The sequence below is a fragment of the Heterodontus francisci genome, chromosome 13, assembly GCF_036365525.1.
Source record: "Heterodontus francisci isolate sHetFra1 chromosome 13, sHetFra1.hap1, whole genome shotgun sequence".
Taxonomy (NCBI): domain Eukaryota; kingdom Metazoa; phylum Chordata; class Chondrichthyes; order Heterodontiformes; family Heterodontidae; genus Heterodontus; species Heterodontus francisci.
In genome coordinates, this window is record NC_090383.1 from 93,305,807 (window position 1) to 93,320,593 (window position 14,787).

A 14,787-nucleotide genomic window follows, 5' to 3' on the forward strand; every position below is an offset into this window, starting at 1 on the left:
TGATTTATGAATGGAAAATCATGTTTGACCACCCTGTTGGAGTTTTTTTGAGAATGTTACTCACAGAATTGATAAAGGGGAGTCAGTGGATGTAGTATACTTAGATTTCCAGAAGGCTTTTGATAAAGTCCCCTCAGGAGGTTGGTTAGCAAAATTAAAGCACATGGGATAGGAGGTAATATACTGGAATGGATTAAGGCTTGGTTAACAGGCAGAAAACAGAGAGTAGGAATAAACGGGCCATTCTCGAGTTGGCAAGCTGTGACTAATGGGGTACTGCAAGGATCAGTACTAGGGTCCCCAGCTGTTTACAATCCATATCAATGATTTGGATGTGGGGACCAAATGTAATAGTTCCAAGATCGTGGATGGTGTTGTGAGGAAGATGCAAAGTGGCTTCAAGGGGATTTGGACAAACTTAATGAATAGGCAAGAACATGGCAGATGGAATATAATGTGGAAAAATGTGAAGTTATCCATTTTGGTAGGAGGAACAGATGTGCAGAGTATTTCTTAAATGGTAAGAGATTAGAAAGTGTAGATGTACAAAGGGACCTGGGTGTCCTCGTCGATAAGTCGCTGAAAGCTAACATGCAGGTGCAGCAAGCAATTAGGAAAGCTAATGGTATGTTCGCCTTTATCGCAAGAGGATTTGAGTACAGGAGTAGCAAAGTCTTGCTTCAGTTGTATAGAACCTTGGTTAGACTGCACCTGGAGTACTGTGTGAAATTTTGTCCCCTTGCCTTAGGAAGGATATTATTTCCATAGAGGGAGTGCAACGAAGGTTCACCAGACTTGTTCCCAGGATGGCGGGACTGTCCTATGAAGAGAGATTGGGGAAACTGGGCCTGTATTCTCTAGAGTTTCGAAGAATGAGAGGTGATCTCATTGAAATCTACAAAATACTTAAAGGGATAGACAGGTTAGATGAAGGTAAGATGTTTCCCCTGGTTGTGGAGTCTAGAACCAGGAGACACAGTTTCCAGATAAGGGGGAAGCCACTTAGGACTAAGGTGAGGAGAAATTTCTTTACCCAGAGGCTTGTGAATCTTTGGAATTCTCTACCCCAGAGGGCTGTGGAAGCTCAGTCATTGAGTATGTTTAAAGCAGAGATTGACAGATTTCTAAATAACAGTGCCATAAAGGGATATGGGGATAGTGTGGGAAAAGGCATTGAAGTGAATGATCAGCCATGATCGTATTGAATGGCGGAGCAGGCTTGATGGGCTGAATGGCCTACTGCTCCTATGCTCCAACAGAATCTGTGTCAACAGGCAGTTAAAATCACCTATGGTATTTACCTGCTAGGGACCTGCTGTCTTCCAACAGGTTCCAATTTGAACTTTCTCTTCCGAGCAGGTGGGAAGAAAACACCTTGGAAACCGGCAGGGTCCTTCTTTAAATGTGCAGTCTCGGTTCCAAAGACATCAAGACCCAAATGTTATTTTCACCAGAGGCCTTCATGTGAACGCTGCTGTGGCTTTCCTGCCAAGCCAACCTAGCAAGATGAAGCCCCAAAAAAGCCTCTTTTTTGGCTTTCTTCATGGGACCAGTAGGAGCAGGAGTGTTCCTCAGGCTATCATAAAGAAGATTTAGGTCTCCCTTGCCTCACATTTGACCCCCATCCTCCACCTCAAGGCTAAGCGACTTAACCACGTCCCTGGGACTGTTCCCACCTCCCAACATTCCATCCCCACTTGCTGATTTTGGGCAGGAACCTGACTAGGTCTATGCAGATGAGACTCGGGAGTTAAAATTCCTGGGCCTTGTGCTGCTAAGATTGAGACAATGCTGACCGCCTCGGCCCTGCTCCGGCCCATACGACTGCTGGCCCAAGCGAGTAGTAAAAGGTGGGATGGGGCCTGTTGGGAACAAAGAGGGTGATGTATGCTTAGAGGCGCAGGACAAGGCTGGAATACTTAATGAGTACTTTGTATCAGTGTTTACTAAGGAAGAGGATGCTGACAAAATATTGGTAGAACTAGAGATGGTAGAGGTAATGGCTGGGGTGAAAATTGACAGGAACGATGTACTGGAAAGGCTGGCTATACTTAGAGAGGATAGGTCCAGAGGGTTTGCATCCCAGGTTACGAAAGGAATTGGGAGTGGAAATAGCAGAATGGTTTGCCATAATCTTCCAAACTTCCCTAGGTACAGGGGAGGTGCCAGAGGATTGGAGAGTAGAAATTGCGACACCTTTATTCAAGAACGGGTATAACGACATTCCTAGAAACTGCAGGCTAGTCCATTTGACATCAGTGATGGGAAAGGTTTTAGAAACAATAATCAGGGAAAAAATCAACAGGCACTTGGAGAGGTTTGAGTTAATTAAGGAGAGCCAGCATGGATTGGTAAAAGGCAGATCATGCTTGACTACAAACGTACGAATTTGGAGCAGAAGTAGGCCATTCGGCCCCTCGAGCCTGCTCCGCCATTCAATAAGATCATGGCTGATCTGTTTACGTTTCGAATGCCGCACTTCCATCTACCCCCGATAACCTTTGATTCCCTTGCCTAACAAGAATCTAATTGAATTTTTTGATGAAGTAACAGAGAAATTTGATGAAGGGAAAGCAGTGGATGTTGTTTATGTGGGTTTTAAGAAAGCGTTTGACAAAGTACCATATATAAGGCTGGTTAACAAAATTGAAGCCCATGGAATAGGAGGGTCAGTGTCAGCTTGGATAAAAAAAATTGTCTTAGGACACAAAACAGCGAGTCATGGTAAATGGTTGTTTTGCACACTGTCGGATGGTAGACAGTGGTGTACCCCAAGGTTCAGTACTCGGGCCACTGCTTTTTTTTGATTGTATATAAATGACTTGGATATTGGAATACAGAGGAAAATTTCAAAATTTGCCGATGGTACTAAATTCGGAGGTGTGGCAGGCAATCAGGATGATACCAATGGACTGCAACAGGACATAGATAGGCTAGCAGAATGGGTGGACAAGTGGCAGATGGAATTTAACAGTGAAGTGTGAAGTGATGCATTTGACAGAAGGGATAGAGAGAGGCAATATAGACTTAATGGTACAGTTTTAAAGAGTGCACAGGGAGAGAGGGATTATGTGCATAGATCTTTGAAGGTGGCAGGACATATTGAGAGAGTAGTTAGCAAAGCATATGGGAACTTGGACTTCATAAATAGAGGTATTAAGTACAAAAGCAGGGAAGTTATGCTGATCCTTAATAAAGCTCTGGTTAGACCACAACTGAAGTATTGAGTCCAGTTCTGATCACCACACTTTAGAAAGGGTGTGAAGGTCCTTCAGAGGGTGCAGAGGAGATTTCCCAGAATGGTTCCAGGGCTGAGGGATTTTAGTTAAAAGGTTACATTGGAGAAGCTGGGTGGGGTTGTTCTCCTGGGAGAAAAGGAGATTGGGGGGAGATTTGATAGAGGTGTACAAGATTATGACAGGTTTAGAAAAACTGTTCCCATTAGCTGATGGTACAAGGATGAGGGGACACAGACCTGAGGTTTTGGGCAAGACATGCGGGGGGGATGTGAGGAAGAACATTTTTACACAGCAAGTGGTAATGACCTGGAACTTGCTGCCTACGAGGATGGTGAAAGCAGAGACATCAATGATCAAAGGAAATTGGATCGGCACTTGAGGGAAATAAACTTGCTGGGCTACGGGCACAGAGCAGGGGAATGGGACTGTTTGGATTGCTCTACAAAGAGCCGGCATGGACTCAATGGCTCGAATGGCCTCCTTTTGTGCAGTAATGGCTCGAAGTTAAAATCGGAACATTATTCCAAATGTGGCCTCATCAGTGATGCATACAATATTAGAATAATGTAGAATCTAATGCCTTTGTCATGGAATCTGCTTTTGATTAACTGTTTTGGTATCCACTTGATACCAACCGGAAACTTGTAGTGAACAATAGTAATTGTACTTGCATCCTTTTCCTTTTCCACATGTGCTAATGGCCATCATTTCAATCATGTGTTTGCGATTTTACTGTTCCAATATGCATTGGTTTACATCTGTTTACATCAAAATCCAACTACTGTTTATTAGCCCATCTGGCCCTCATATTTACTCCTTTTTGATCACTTTTTTGAGAAACCAAGGTGAAGGGCCAAGGCCCACAGTGCAAAATGCAATAAGGTTGAAAAATGAATGGAAAGATGAGATAAAATCAGGAATTATCGCACTGGGACAGTAGGTTTAGTTTTTAAAATTCTGCAGATTGTCGGAGGAAGGAAACCCTGAAGGAGGCAAGTAGTTCTATAGCTTTGAGGTACTGGGAAAGAATGAATACTAGTCGGAGAAGGATGCGGTTAGTCTTGTTCCCAACACTGTGAGGATGCATAGAGAAAGAAGCGTGTGTAGGACATAGTGTATTTGGAGTTTAGGAGGAAAAGGTCCTGAAGCTCCACAAGTCATTGACGCAGCTTTTTATGCTTTGCATCACCATCTGTTTCCTATTTCCAGCTAATCATTTGTTTCATTAATGCCATGATCCTTGACTTTTTTTAAAAATCTCACATGAGGAACTTCCTTCAGATCGGTGATCATTTTGACAATTGTCCGTCTAGTGGGCCACTGATCACGTGTTGTTCCCACAATCAGAATTCTTTGATGGTGTCATAACCTTATATGATGGTCCATTACAAACTGTTTCATTAATTGTAACTAATAAGAAGAAAGCCTTTTGGTGCAGTGTGGAGCATTTTGATCAGGTGGTCTGCAGCTCTTATGTGCAATTTACTGTGTTTTTATTGTATTTCATATTTTTCTTTAACTTTTCCAGTTTTGTTTCCTTCATCAATGGAAACCTGTCTGATGTTGGAAAACCTGCTATGCAGTACAATGTGAAGGCAGCACTGAAAACCAATTTGTTGGATGCCTTAGCTCAACGACTTGATACAACAGTGCCAACACTGCAGATGATTATTGATGGGTTGATGCAGCCTCACGACTATGACATTCGAGCAGGTAATGAGTTCTAACAGAAGCAAATTATAGCCTTAGTTTGGTTAGTGACATGATTATTTAAAGTCTAAGTAAATACTTATTTTATCAATATCAATTTATATATAGTTAATAAAATTCTTAGTTATTATTGTCAAGATCCCTTTTTAAAGACTTGTATACTTGAATTTACCACTATTGGTAGTGAAACAATAATGGAGTTCTACAACAAATCTCAAACAAGAGTTTCAATTGTAAATCTTGGTCAGCTTAATGCTGCCAATTTGCCCATCTGAACCCTGCCACCATTTTTTGTGCAGCATGTAGAACAGTGACCAAGGATTACTGCTGTGTCTTCACACCAGCTGATCAAAGGGAAGCATTCTTTATTTATTTAAGTAGCAATTAAAAATAGGAGTAAAAAAAGTTACATTAAATTTGCACTTTAATTTACAAAATTCTAATGGCTTGATAAGAGTCTAATTCTTGTAATTTGAGAGGAAACTCCTTTTTCTCACCACCTTTAAATTGCATCCTCTATTCCACTAGATGCAAGGCAGGATGTATGTTAATTCTGCCATAGCTAAGATGTAGACATGCAAATGATGGATTTTAACCAAACTGACATCATTGGTCCTAGATTCCAACATTTGCGCATTAGGATCTGCTGATTTAACTTAAGCCACAGTAAAACAAGAGTAGCTTAGACCAACAGCTAAGGAAGGCTATGCTGCGATCTTAAATTTTAATTCTTGTGCTTCATTGTGCGGTCTTTTGTCAAAATGATTTCATACTCTTTATTTTGGAGGCTACTGGATTCATTTGGAAGTCTCTCTTTCTCTGAGTCAATTTAAAAGAATCATAGAATTATACAGCATAGAAGGAAAGAGCTTGCAATCAGTCTCACTCCCCTACTCTTTCCACCAAGCCCTGCAAATTTTTCTTTTTTAAAAGTTGCTATTGAATCTGCTTTCACCATCCTTTCAGGTAATGCATTCCAGATTATAGCAATTCTCTGAACAAAAACGAAGTCTCCTGATCTCCCCCTTGGCTTTTTTGCCACTTTTAAATCTAGATCCTCCGTTTATCAACCCTCCTGCCTGTGAAAACAATATCTCCCTATCAAAACCTGTCATCATTTTGAACACCTATTAAATCTCCCCTTAACATTTTCTGCTCTAAGGAGAACAATCCCCACTTCTCTAGTCTCTATAGATAACTGAAACCCCTCAATCCCTGGTACCATTCTAGTCAATCCCAGCTGCACCCTCTCCAAGACCTTGACGTCCTTCCTAAAGTATGGTGTCCAGAATTGGATACAATACATTAGCTGAGGTCTAACCAGTGATTTTATAAGTGTATCGTGTAACTTTCTTGCTTTTGCACTCTGCCGAGATTTATGTAACTGTGGTTCTCATATGCCTTTTTAACAGCTTTATGAATTTCTCCTGTCACTTCCAAAGATAGGTGTATGAACATCCCCAGGTTGTCTGTTCCTCCAACCCTTTTAAAATAGTACCTTTAGTTTATGATAAATGCCTCTGCCAGTTTTCTTTTCAAAATCACTTCACACAAATCTGCTACTATCCATCTCATTGTTTACTACATTTCCAAATTTCATGTCATCTACAAACTTTGAAAATATGCCCTGTATTTCCAAGTCCAGGTCACTAACGTATATCAAAAAAGAGCAGTGGTCCTAATATAGTGGTCCCAAGGGACACCACTGTATAATTCTCTTCAGTCTGAGAACAACCATTCATTACTACTCTGTACTTTCTGTCTCGCAGCCAATTTCATAACTGTGCTGCCACTGCCCCATTAATCCACTGGACTTCAATTTTGCTAGCAAGTTTATTAAATTTTGTTGAGGAATTTCCCTGAAATGATTAGGAAGGCTGCCCAATGTTTGCCCTCTAGGGATTTGTTGGGGGAAGAATGGCAAATAACCTGTAAAGTCAGTTTTATAAAGCAGCAAAGAAGGTCAAGACCTTCTTGCAGATATGCAGCCAGGAGGGTTTATAGCCCCAGAACGTCATTCCTCATTGTATCCATGACGGTATATGCCAGAAGGCATGTAAAGAAGTTCCTGGCACTCACTCCAGTATTCTCCGCATTGGAGAGAAGTCATCTCCGATATTGCTGCAAAGGATGGCATTCTGCTGGCATCCTGCTATCTGCCACACACATTTGGAGAGTTTGCAGTACTGTCATAATGATTCTGAGGCTCTGCAGGCATTTGTATTTTCATGACAGGACCCTTGAGATCATTTGAATGTTCATTATCTTATGTCTGACATCTCCTAATCCTCCACTTAGGTTAATCATGCTCCACCTTCAATACCTCATCTTCTGGCTTCCTTGTGAGTTGTGAATCACCATGTGCCAATTCCTCATCTAAATTATCTATATCCACTTTTTCCTTTTTGTCAGTTACTGAATAAGTGAGCCATGAACTACAATAATAAAAATGAGGAACTGTATACTTACTGCTGCCTCTTTTTTTTGTGTGTCAATTTACACACCACTACTGCAGTGTATGAGAAAGCTTTCCAAGGTAAAAACTACTTATTGCATTTGAAAATAATATCTCCACTTCATTTTTGCATTCAATTAGCTTCTGCTCCAGTAAATTCCACTCCAGAATATAGCTTTTAAGATGGATAGGATTCTTGACATAAAATTGCACTCAGATCTAGTTCCAATACCGCAGATCTACTAAACACAATGTTTCTGTAATTTATTTGTTTGTGGTTTATACAAAACAGAAGACGACAGAAAATACTGTCAATGTACACTAAAATGCCAGATAACTGCCACATTGCTCATCACATCATCTTTCTGGCACAGAAACTCATAACACAATCTTAGAATCATTTGCTTTGAAGCAATCATTTATTATTTTGATGAGAGAATGTAAGCTCTGGATACTGATGGCAGCTGCAAACGTGAGCAGGTTTACTTTGTGATCAGTATAGTAAAAGTTTCTGATCATGTTGAAGTCATGTTCAAGCTCTTTTAAGGACTTTGTACTGTATTTGTTTTCTTCTATCAAATTTGTTTGCACACTTCAACTTCTCAAAGTTATTTCAAAAGGGAAGACAGTAGTATGCTGAAGTACTCAAAGGACAATAGCAACATGCAAGTTACTCAGCTTTTCACATAATCTGCCAGATCTGTTATGTGCACAGAAGTGGTTGTGGTTGTTAGATTAATGGAATCAGAAACAGATGACTGGAGTAGATATTAACAGAAAACGATTGTTACTTCATTCCTTCTTAAACTTTTTATTTAGCCAATTCTTTTTCTTGCCAAATAGCCATAATTATGCTTGAGTGGTTGTAAGTAGACTGAAGAATAAAGTCATGATGCTAAGAGGTTTAACAGAAGGTGCATGCTGAGCTGAGAGTAAACGATATATACAAAACAGGGCTTTTAAAACAAATAGAGCAACAAATTGGAAAAAAACTATCATTGAAATGATTGACAGCATGTGGTGGGTATCCTACAAGTGCATGATTAATATAAGGGCTAGAATTGTTTTTGTGCAATCATTTATTGTCATACATTTGTTGAGACCTGCATGTCAAAATGTATAAGTACACTTGGGTGGATAGTTCCAGTTTAGCCTGTATGGATGCATTTTAGAAATAATTCAGGTCGTCCCCCAGTGCATTGTTAAGCAAGTGAGAAACTGAACAGTACAGTTGTGGAAATGCCCAGATTTTTTTTTTCCAAAATATACTTTATTCATAAAAATCTGCAAACATTACATTGCAAAACAGTTTCAAACAGCACCAAAAAATACAAACATTGCAAGGGAGATCAGTTTCCTTCTATACTATCATGAGTTTCTTCACAACCCTTCCATTTCACTATTGTCATGCCAATTACAGTTTTACATTTACAGCAACAGAAAATATCAACGATACAGTTCGAGGGGTTTCCCATGAATCCAGCCCCTCAGTTCAGCTTGGTGGGGGGACCTTACACTGTGGTCTTTCCCCATTGAGCCTTTGCTGCGGCTGCCCCAAGCTTTAGTGCGTCCCTCAGCACGTAGTCCTGGACCTTGGAATGTGCCAGTCTGCAACATTCGGTGGTGGACAACTCTTTGCGCTGGAAGACCAGCAGGTTTCGGGCAGACCAAAGGGCGTCTTTCACCGAATTGATAGTCCTCCAGCAGCAGTTGATGTTTGTCTCGGTGTGCGTCCCTGGGAACAGCCCATAGAGCACAGACTCCTGTGTTACAGAGCTGCTTGGGATGAACCTCGACAAAAACCACTGCATCTCTTTCCACACCTGCTTTGCAAAGACACATTCCAGGAGGAGGTGGGCGACCGTCTCTTCCCCACCACAGCCAACGCGGGGGCACTGTGCGGAGGGGGCGAGACTTCGGGTGTGCATGAAGGATCTGACTGGAAGGGCCCTTCTCACCACCAGCCAAGCTACATCTTGGTGCTTGTTTGAAAGTTCTGGTGATGAGGCATTCCACCAAATGACTTTGACGGTCTGCTCGGGGAACCATCCGACAACATCCACCATCTCCTTTTCCCGTAGGCCCTTGAGGACATTCCGTGCAGACCACTGCCTGATGGACCGGTGGTCAAAGGTGTTTTCCCGCAGAAACTGCTCCACGAAGGATAGGTGGTACGGCACGGCCCAACTGCATGGAGCGTTCCGCGGCAATGTGGCCAAGCCCATCCTTCGCAACACCGGGGACAGATAGAACCTCAGCACGTAGTGACACTTGGAGTTTGCGTACTGGAGGTCTACACACAGCTTGATGCAGCCGCACACGAAGGTGGTCATCAGGATGAGGGCCACGTTGGGTACATTTTTCCCGCCCTTGTCCAGAGATTTGAACATTGTGTCCCTCCGGACCCGTTCCATTTTAGATCCCCAGATGAAGCGGAAAATGGCTCGGGTGACTGCCACGGCGCAGGAGTGGGGTATGGGCCAGACCTGCGCCACGTAGAGCAACAACGTGAGCGCCTTGCACCTGATGACCAGGTTCTTACCCACAATGGAGAGAGATCGCTGCCCCCACATGCCCAACTTTTGTCGTGCCTTGGCTACTCGCTCCTCCCATGTTTTGGTGCACGCCCCGGCCCTTCCGAACCATATCCCCAGCACCTTCAGGTAATCTGACCTGATGGTGAAGGGGACAAAGGATCGGTCAGCCCAGTTCCCAAAGAACATGGCCTCGCTCTTGCGGTGGTTAACTTTGGCTCCCGAGGCCAGTTTGAACTGGTCGCAGATGCTCATCAGTCTGCGCACAGACAGCGGATCCGAGATTCAATCCGTGACCTATCTCAAAAGGGATGCTGAAATCACTTCCGTGCCCCTGCTGGATGGGTGTGCGTGCATGTCTGGCAACCACTCCTTGGTTTTGTTGCTGCCGCATCCCATGGGTTCCACAGCTAATCTAGAGTCGGACGATAAAAAGGGGTCAAAGGGATGAAATATAACCAGAGCTCATCAAACTGACATCCAGCAAGAATTCCTTCAGGGGAAGAGGGAAGGGAAATATAGCCAGAAAAAGAAGGGAAATGTAATGGTTTTGGTCTGCTATCTGATGGGCGGTACCACATTCCACAAATGTTAATGCCTTATTCAAATTATATAAATTATATCATCCGTAACTTCTCTTTCAGCCCATGGGATATACCCTTTCTCCATAAGTGTTCTAACAGTCTGACTGCAAATCTGCATATTTCTCCTTATTCAGCCATAGGGAGGTGTGAAAGAGTTAATCCCTTCAAGCCTAGAGTGATTTACCTATTTGTTTCCCTTTGCTCAGTGTCACTTCCCCTTCCTCCAAGGATGCAGTCTACCTCTGTATATGTTGGCACCCACCGCTGTTTTAAACAAAATTGCTACTTTCCAACTGAAAGACAGCTTCAAAAGTTGAAGTGCTTTGCCTATTCTTACCATCCTCTATAATTTTCACTCACTCACACAGCAGAGGCAAAGACATTGATACAAGTAATGAATCTTCTCTTCCTGCTCCCACACAGTTAAATATTGTGGTTTAATTGCACATAAGGATATGAGTGAAGAAACCCATCCAGATGAAGGTGGAGCTGCAAAGGGCAACATGCTACCTTTAGGGTATTGATGGTAAACCATTCAAGAACTTCCACACAGGGAGAGGTCATTGTCAATGACAAACATGTTTAGTACAGTGCATTCTTAGAAGCTGTGGCTGATTCCTTTTCACTTGCCTGGCCGGTTAAAGTAATTAAAATTCTTCCTGTATTGAGTGGTAGTGCATATACTGGATGAATTGGCATTTACTGCTGTGGCCACCTCCCTGCACTGGCTGGAGCTGCTTTCCTTGAAGCCTCCTTCCTGTGCCTAGCTTCCTGCAAAAGCACTTCCACGTTAGGGTTTACAAAGCAGGAATCTTCGTGCCCTACAGATCATCTCAGTGGCAGTACTCTCACCTCTGAGTCAGAAGGTCATAGGTTCTAGCACAACTGCAGGACTTGATCATGTCATCCTACATTACACTTGAGTACAAAGGGAGTGCTGTCTTTTGGATGAAACATTAGGCATAGTCTGCATGCTTGGATAGATGTACAAGATTCTGTGCACTGCTGAAAGAAGAGAATGGGAGTTCTTGATGTTGGTATCCTGGCCAACATTAATGCATCAACCAGCATTGCCAAAACAAATAAACTGCTCTGTTTCTCTCTTCACAGATGCTGTCAGACCTGCTGAGTATTTCCAGCACTTTCTGTTTTTATTTCAGATAAACTAGTCCTTTATCTCTTTGCTGTGTGAAATAGCTGCCGTGTTTGCCTACCAAGCAATAGTGACTAAACTTCAAAAGTAATTAATAGACTTATTGTGAACAATGCTATATAAGCATTTTTTCCTTTCTTGCAGCAGATCTTTAAATTATGCAGGCAAATATTTCTCCTATGCAGTCAAAGGTATTGCAAGGCGGCCTGATCCTTTAAGCTGCACAGACATTTAAGTCCTGCAGCAACACAATATTTCCGAACCCCAGTAGGGCAAGCCCTCATGGAGAGGCATTTTCAACATCTGGAGCTCAGCCATATTATTTAAATGAGGTAGTCCCTGAAAATTATAGCACAGTCACTGCTCGTTACATTGTATGAGCAGATGTCCCATCCTGCCACACATCTGGGTGAAGCTCATGCTTCCACTGTAAATTTAGATTTAACTTTGGCAGAATAAAATGCAGCCTCAAACTCTTCAGAACTAAATAAAACATGTTCGTGGATATCTTACTTTCTATTTGCGCCTCTATAGAATTTTTAAATGTTCAAGGTCATGTTAGGGATACTTGTATATTATAAAGGGAGTTGGAAATTTAAAGCCTGCATTTTATTGCCATATTAAACTGCCTAAACAATGACAAGGCCAAAGGAATCATTAACCCATGGATGGCCTCCACTTGAAACAAACTAGCATTTCTGTTTTTAGATCTGATTTCCAGAGTGTGCATTTTTTCTTTTTGTCTTGCAAGAACAGAAATTGCTGCTAACCTGCCTTGTTTTGTGCCTCTATGCAGGGTTTGAACAACAGGATTTTAAAAGGAACATTGTCTCTCTTAATGACCTGAAAAATGGAACTGTTCTGACTGGAAGAGTGGAAAATGCGACTCACTTTGGGGTCTTTGTTGACATAGGTGTTGGACGATCTGGCCTGATCCCTATTCGTTATATTACAGCAGACAAGCTACCTGCATCTAAAAAACGTCGAAGTCTAGGGCTTGGTCCGGGTGAAAGAGTGGAAGTTAAAGTGCTGCAGATTGACTATGTAAGAAACCGTATTTCATTGGATCTTCTTCGAGTTTTGTAAAAAAAAAATAAAATCAGTTTGATCAAGTTGTTAGATTTTCCATTTTTCCCACCTTAATGTGGCTGCAGCTGAAATTCAGAGGGGTTCCCTGTGATGGATCTTGGATTTATCAGCCACTTTGTGGTGTCGCACATTGATGTTGCAGTGTACCACACCATCATCCCACAAAATTTAATGGATCATTTTTGTTTTTATGTACATGTTGCAAAATTTCACTGATTATATTTAAAAAGCAGAATGTGTTATGCAACATTTGGCAGCTGAAGAGGTTTAGTCTTCTAAACACATGCATGCACACAAACTTCACTGACCAATTAGCACATTTAGGAGCATAAGGCATTCCACTGATTTTTCCTAGTGATATATAGCGAAATTGGTCATAGATAATAAGAGGCACCAAATTGGTAGCAGTCTGGCACTAGTCATGCCTGAAATCTGTCCATATGCAAGTGTTTATTGTTTAAAAATGTTTCAAACTTAGCAATGCCATTGCTCCTCAGATGTATTTGTGAATCTGATCTAGTAACTGATATTTATGTAAAGGGCTGCATTGGATAATTTTCAGAATTGTACTGCTAAAATTTTATGTACTTCAAAATCACTCAAAACAAATTGTCCAAATCTTTAAAGCTTTTTTTGATGCTCAGCAATGAAAGGCCATCAGTTTTAGCTCAAATGGGTAACTGCAGTTTCAGATTGGGTCAGGAATCAAAAACAAACTGGCCTTTCTCTTAATATCCTGGATAGGGGTGGTTCTCTGCACATTTTACTATTTTTTGAGCATATCCAGAATTAGCTGCAAGGTCCAAAACAAAAGTGTCAGTCCTAAATAACGAACCCCTTAAGGTGTAATGTTCGGAATAGTCTTACTTATTTACAGGCTTTACTGAATTAAGGGGCTGAATTTTATCCTGATGATGAGGGTCCCGGTGGCAAGCAGAAGGTTGGGGGGTGGGGGGTGGACCCTGCCTTCACCTTCCGTCGAACCCCCATAGCTATTTCACGACGAGCAGCCAAGTAACTACCCGCTGTCAGGAACGCGGGTCTTAAGGGGTGAGGTCCTCCCTCCAGAGCTGCCAGCCAATCAGAAGGTCGGCAACTCTGCAGTACCGAAGACACCACAGATCCTGGGGCAGCCAAGCAGGCTTGGGGTCACTGGGGAAATTCAGGCAGGCCCTGGCAACAGGGTGGGGGGAGTCTTGCTGGCGGGGTGGCAATAACTGCCGAAGGGGGGGCCCTTGGATTGCAGCCGACCCTGCTTGGAGGCCAGCAGGTTTTAACTGGCTGTATCTCCCTGAAGCAGCAGGCCCTTCAGACTTCAGAAAAATTGAAGGGCCTCAATTAGCCTGGGGTGGGAAGGCCATCATCAGCCTTCCCCACCCTGGACTAAATTGGAAGGTGTTAGGAAAGCAACGGGCACTCCAGCCCCTGTCTTCCAATGCAATTTTCTGAGCACCCTGCCTCCGTTCCTGTCCGTCAGGGGCCCATAAAATTCAGCCCAAGGTCTTTTTTTTAAAATTTACTAACAGTTCACGTGGCAGTTTCTGCAGCATGTTGTTTCCTACCCCTCCCACAGCTGAGAAATTCAGTTGGTGAACACCCAGTTGTATCAAGATTCATGAAAAGGGGTCTTAAAAATGTATTTATTTTAATGGTCAGCTGTGCCTATGTACGATTAGAATCCTGTTTTGAACATGCTTGTATCAGACCAATTTGGACCAATGATTTCTTCTGATAGTAAACATCCCTGATTTTAAGCTTGTGACTCTGACTGCATTTTTTCCGCACCTGGGGGGGGGTCACCTTATCTGGTTCAGCTTATGAATCACAGAATTAGAAGACTTGATCTAAATGTTTGGTTAAATTTGTATGTATTTAATTTCACCTGCTAAATTATGTTAATGTTTATCTGCCACCCCCACCCCCCCCTTTGAAAACTATTATAACTTTAATGTTCAGATTCAGTGTTCTATGGAGATAGAATGGGTCAATTTCTAAGATAATATAGCGTCTGCTATAACTTATT

At 42.3% G+C, this 14,787-nt stretch overlaps 1 protein-coding gene across 3 annotated transcripts in view; it reads left to right on the plus strand.

Moving 5' to 3' along the window:
- The window catches only part of srbd1 (S1 RNA binding domain 1), a 332,566-nt gene extending 318,048 nt beyond the window's left edge, over positions 1-14,518 (plus strand). For all 3 annotated transcript variants that reach the window (XM_068045198.1, XM_068045197.1, XM_068045199.1), the window contains 2 exons: positions 4,768-4,952; positions 12,472-14,518. In XM_068045198.1, the coding sequence (XP_067901299.1) occupies positions 4,768-4,952; positions 12,472-12,761 (475 nt within the window). In that variant the 3' untranslated portion in view covers positions 12,762-14,518. The remainder of the gene's footprint in view (positions 1-4,767; positions 4,953-12,471) is intronic.
- The last annotated feature ends 269 nt before the right edge of the window (positions 14,519-14,787 follow it).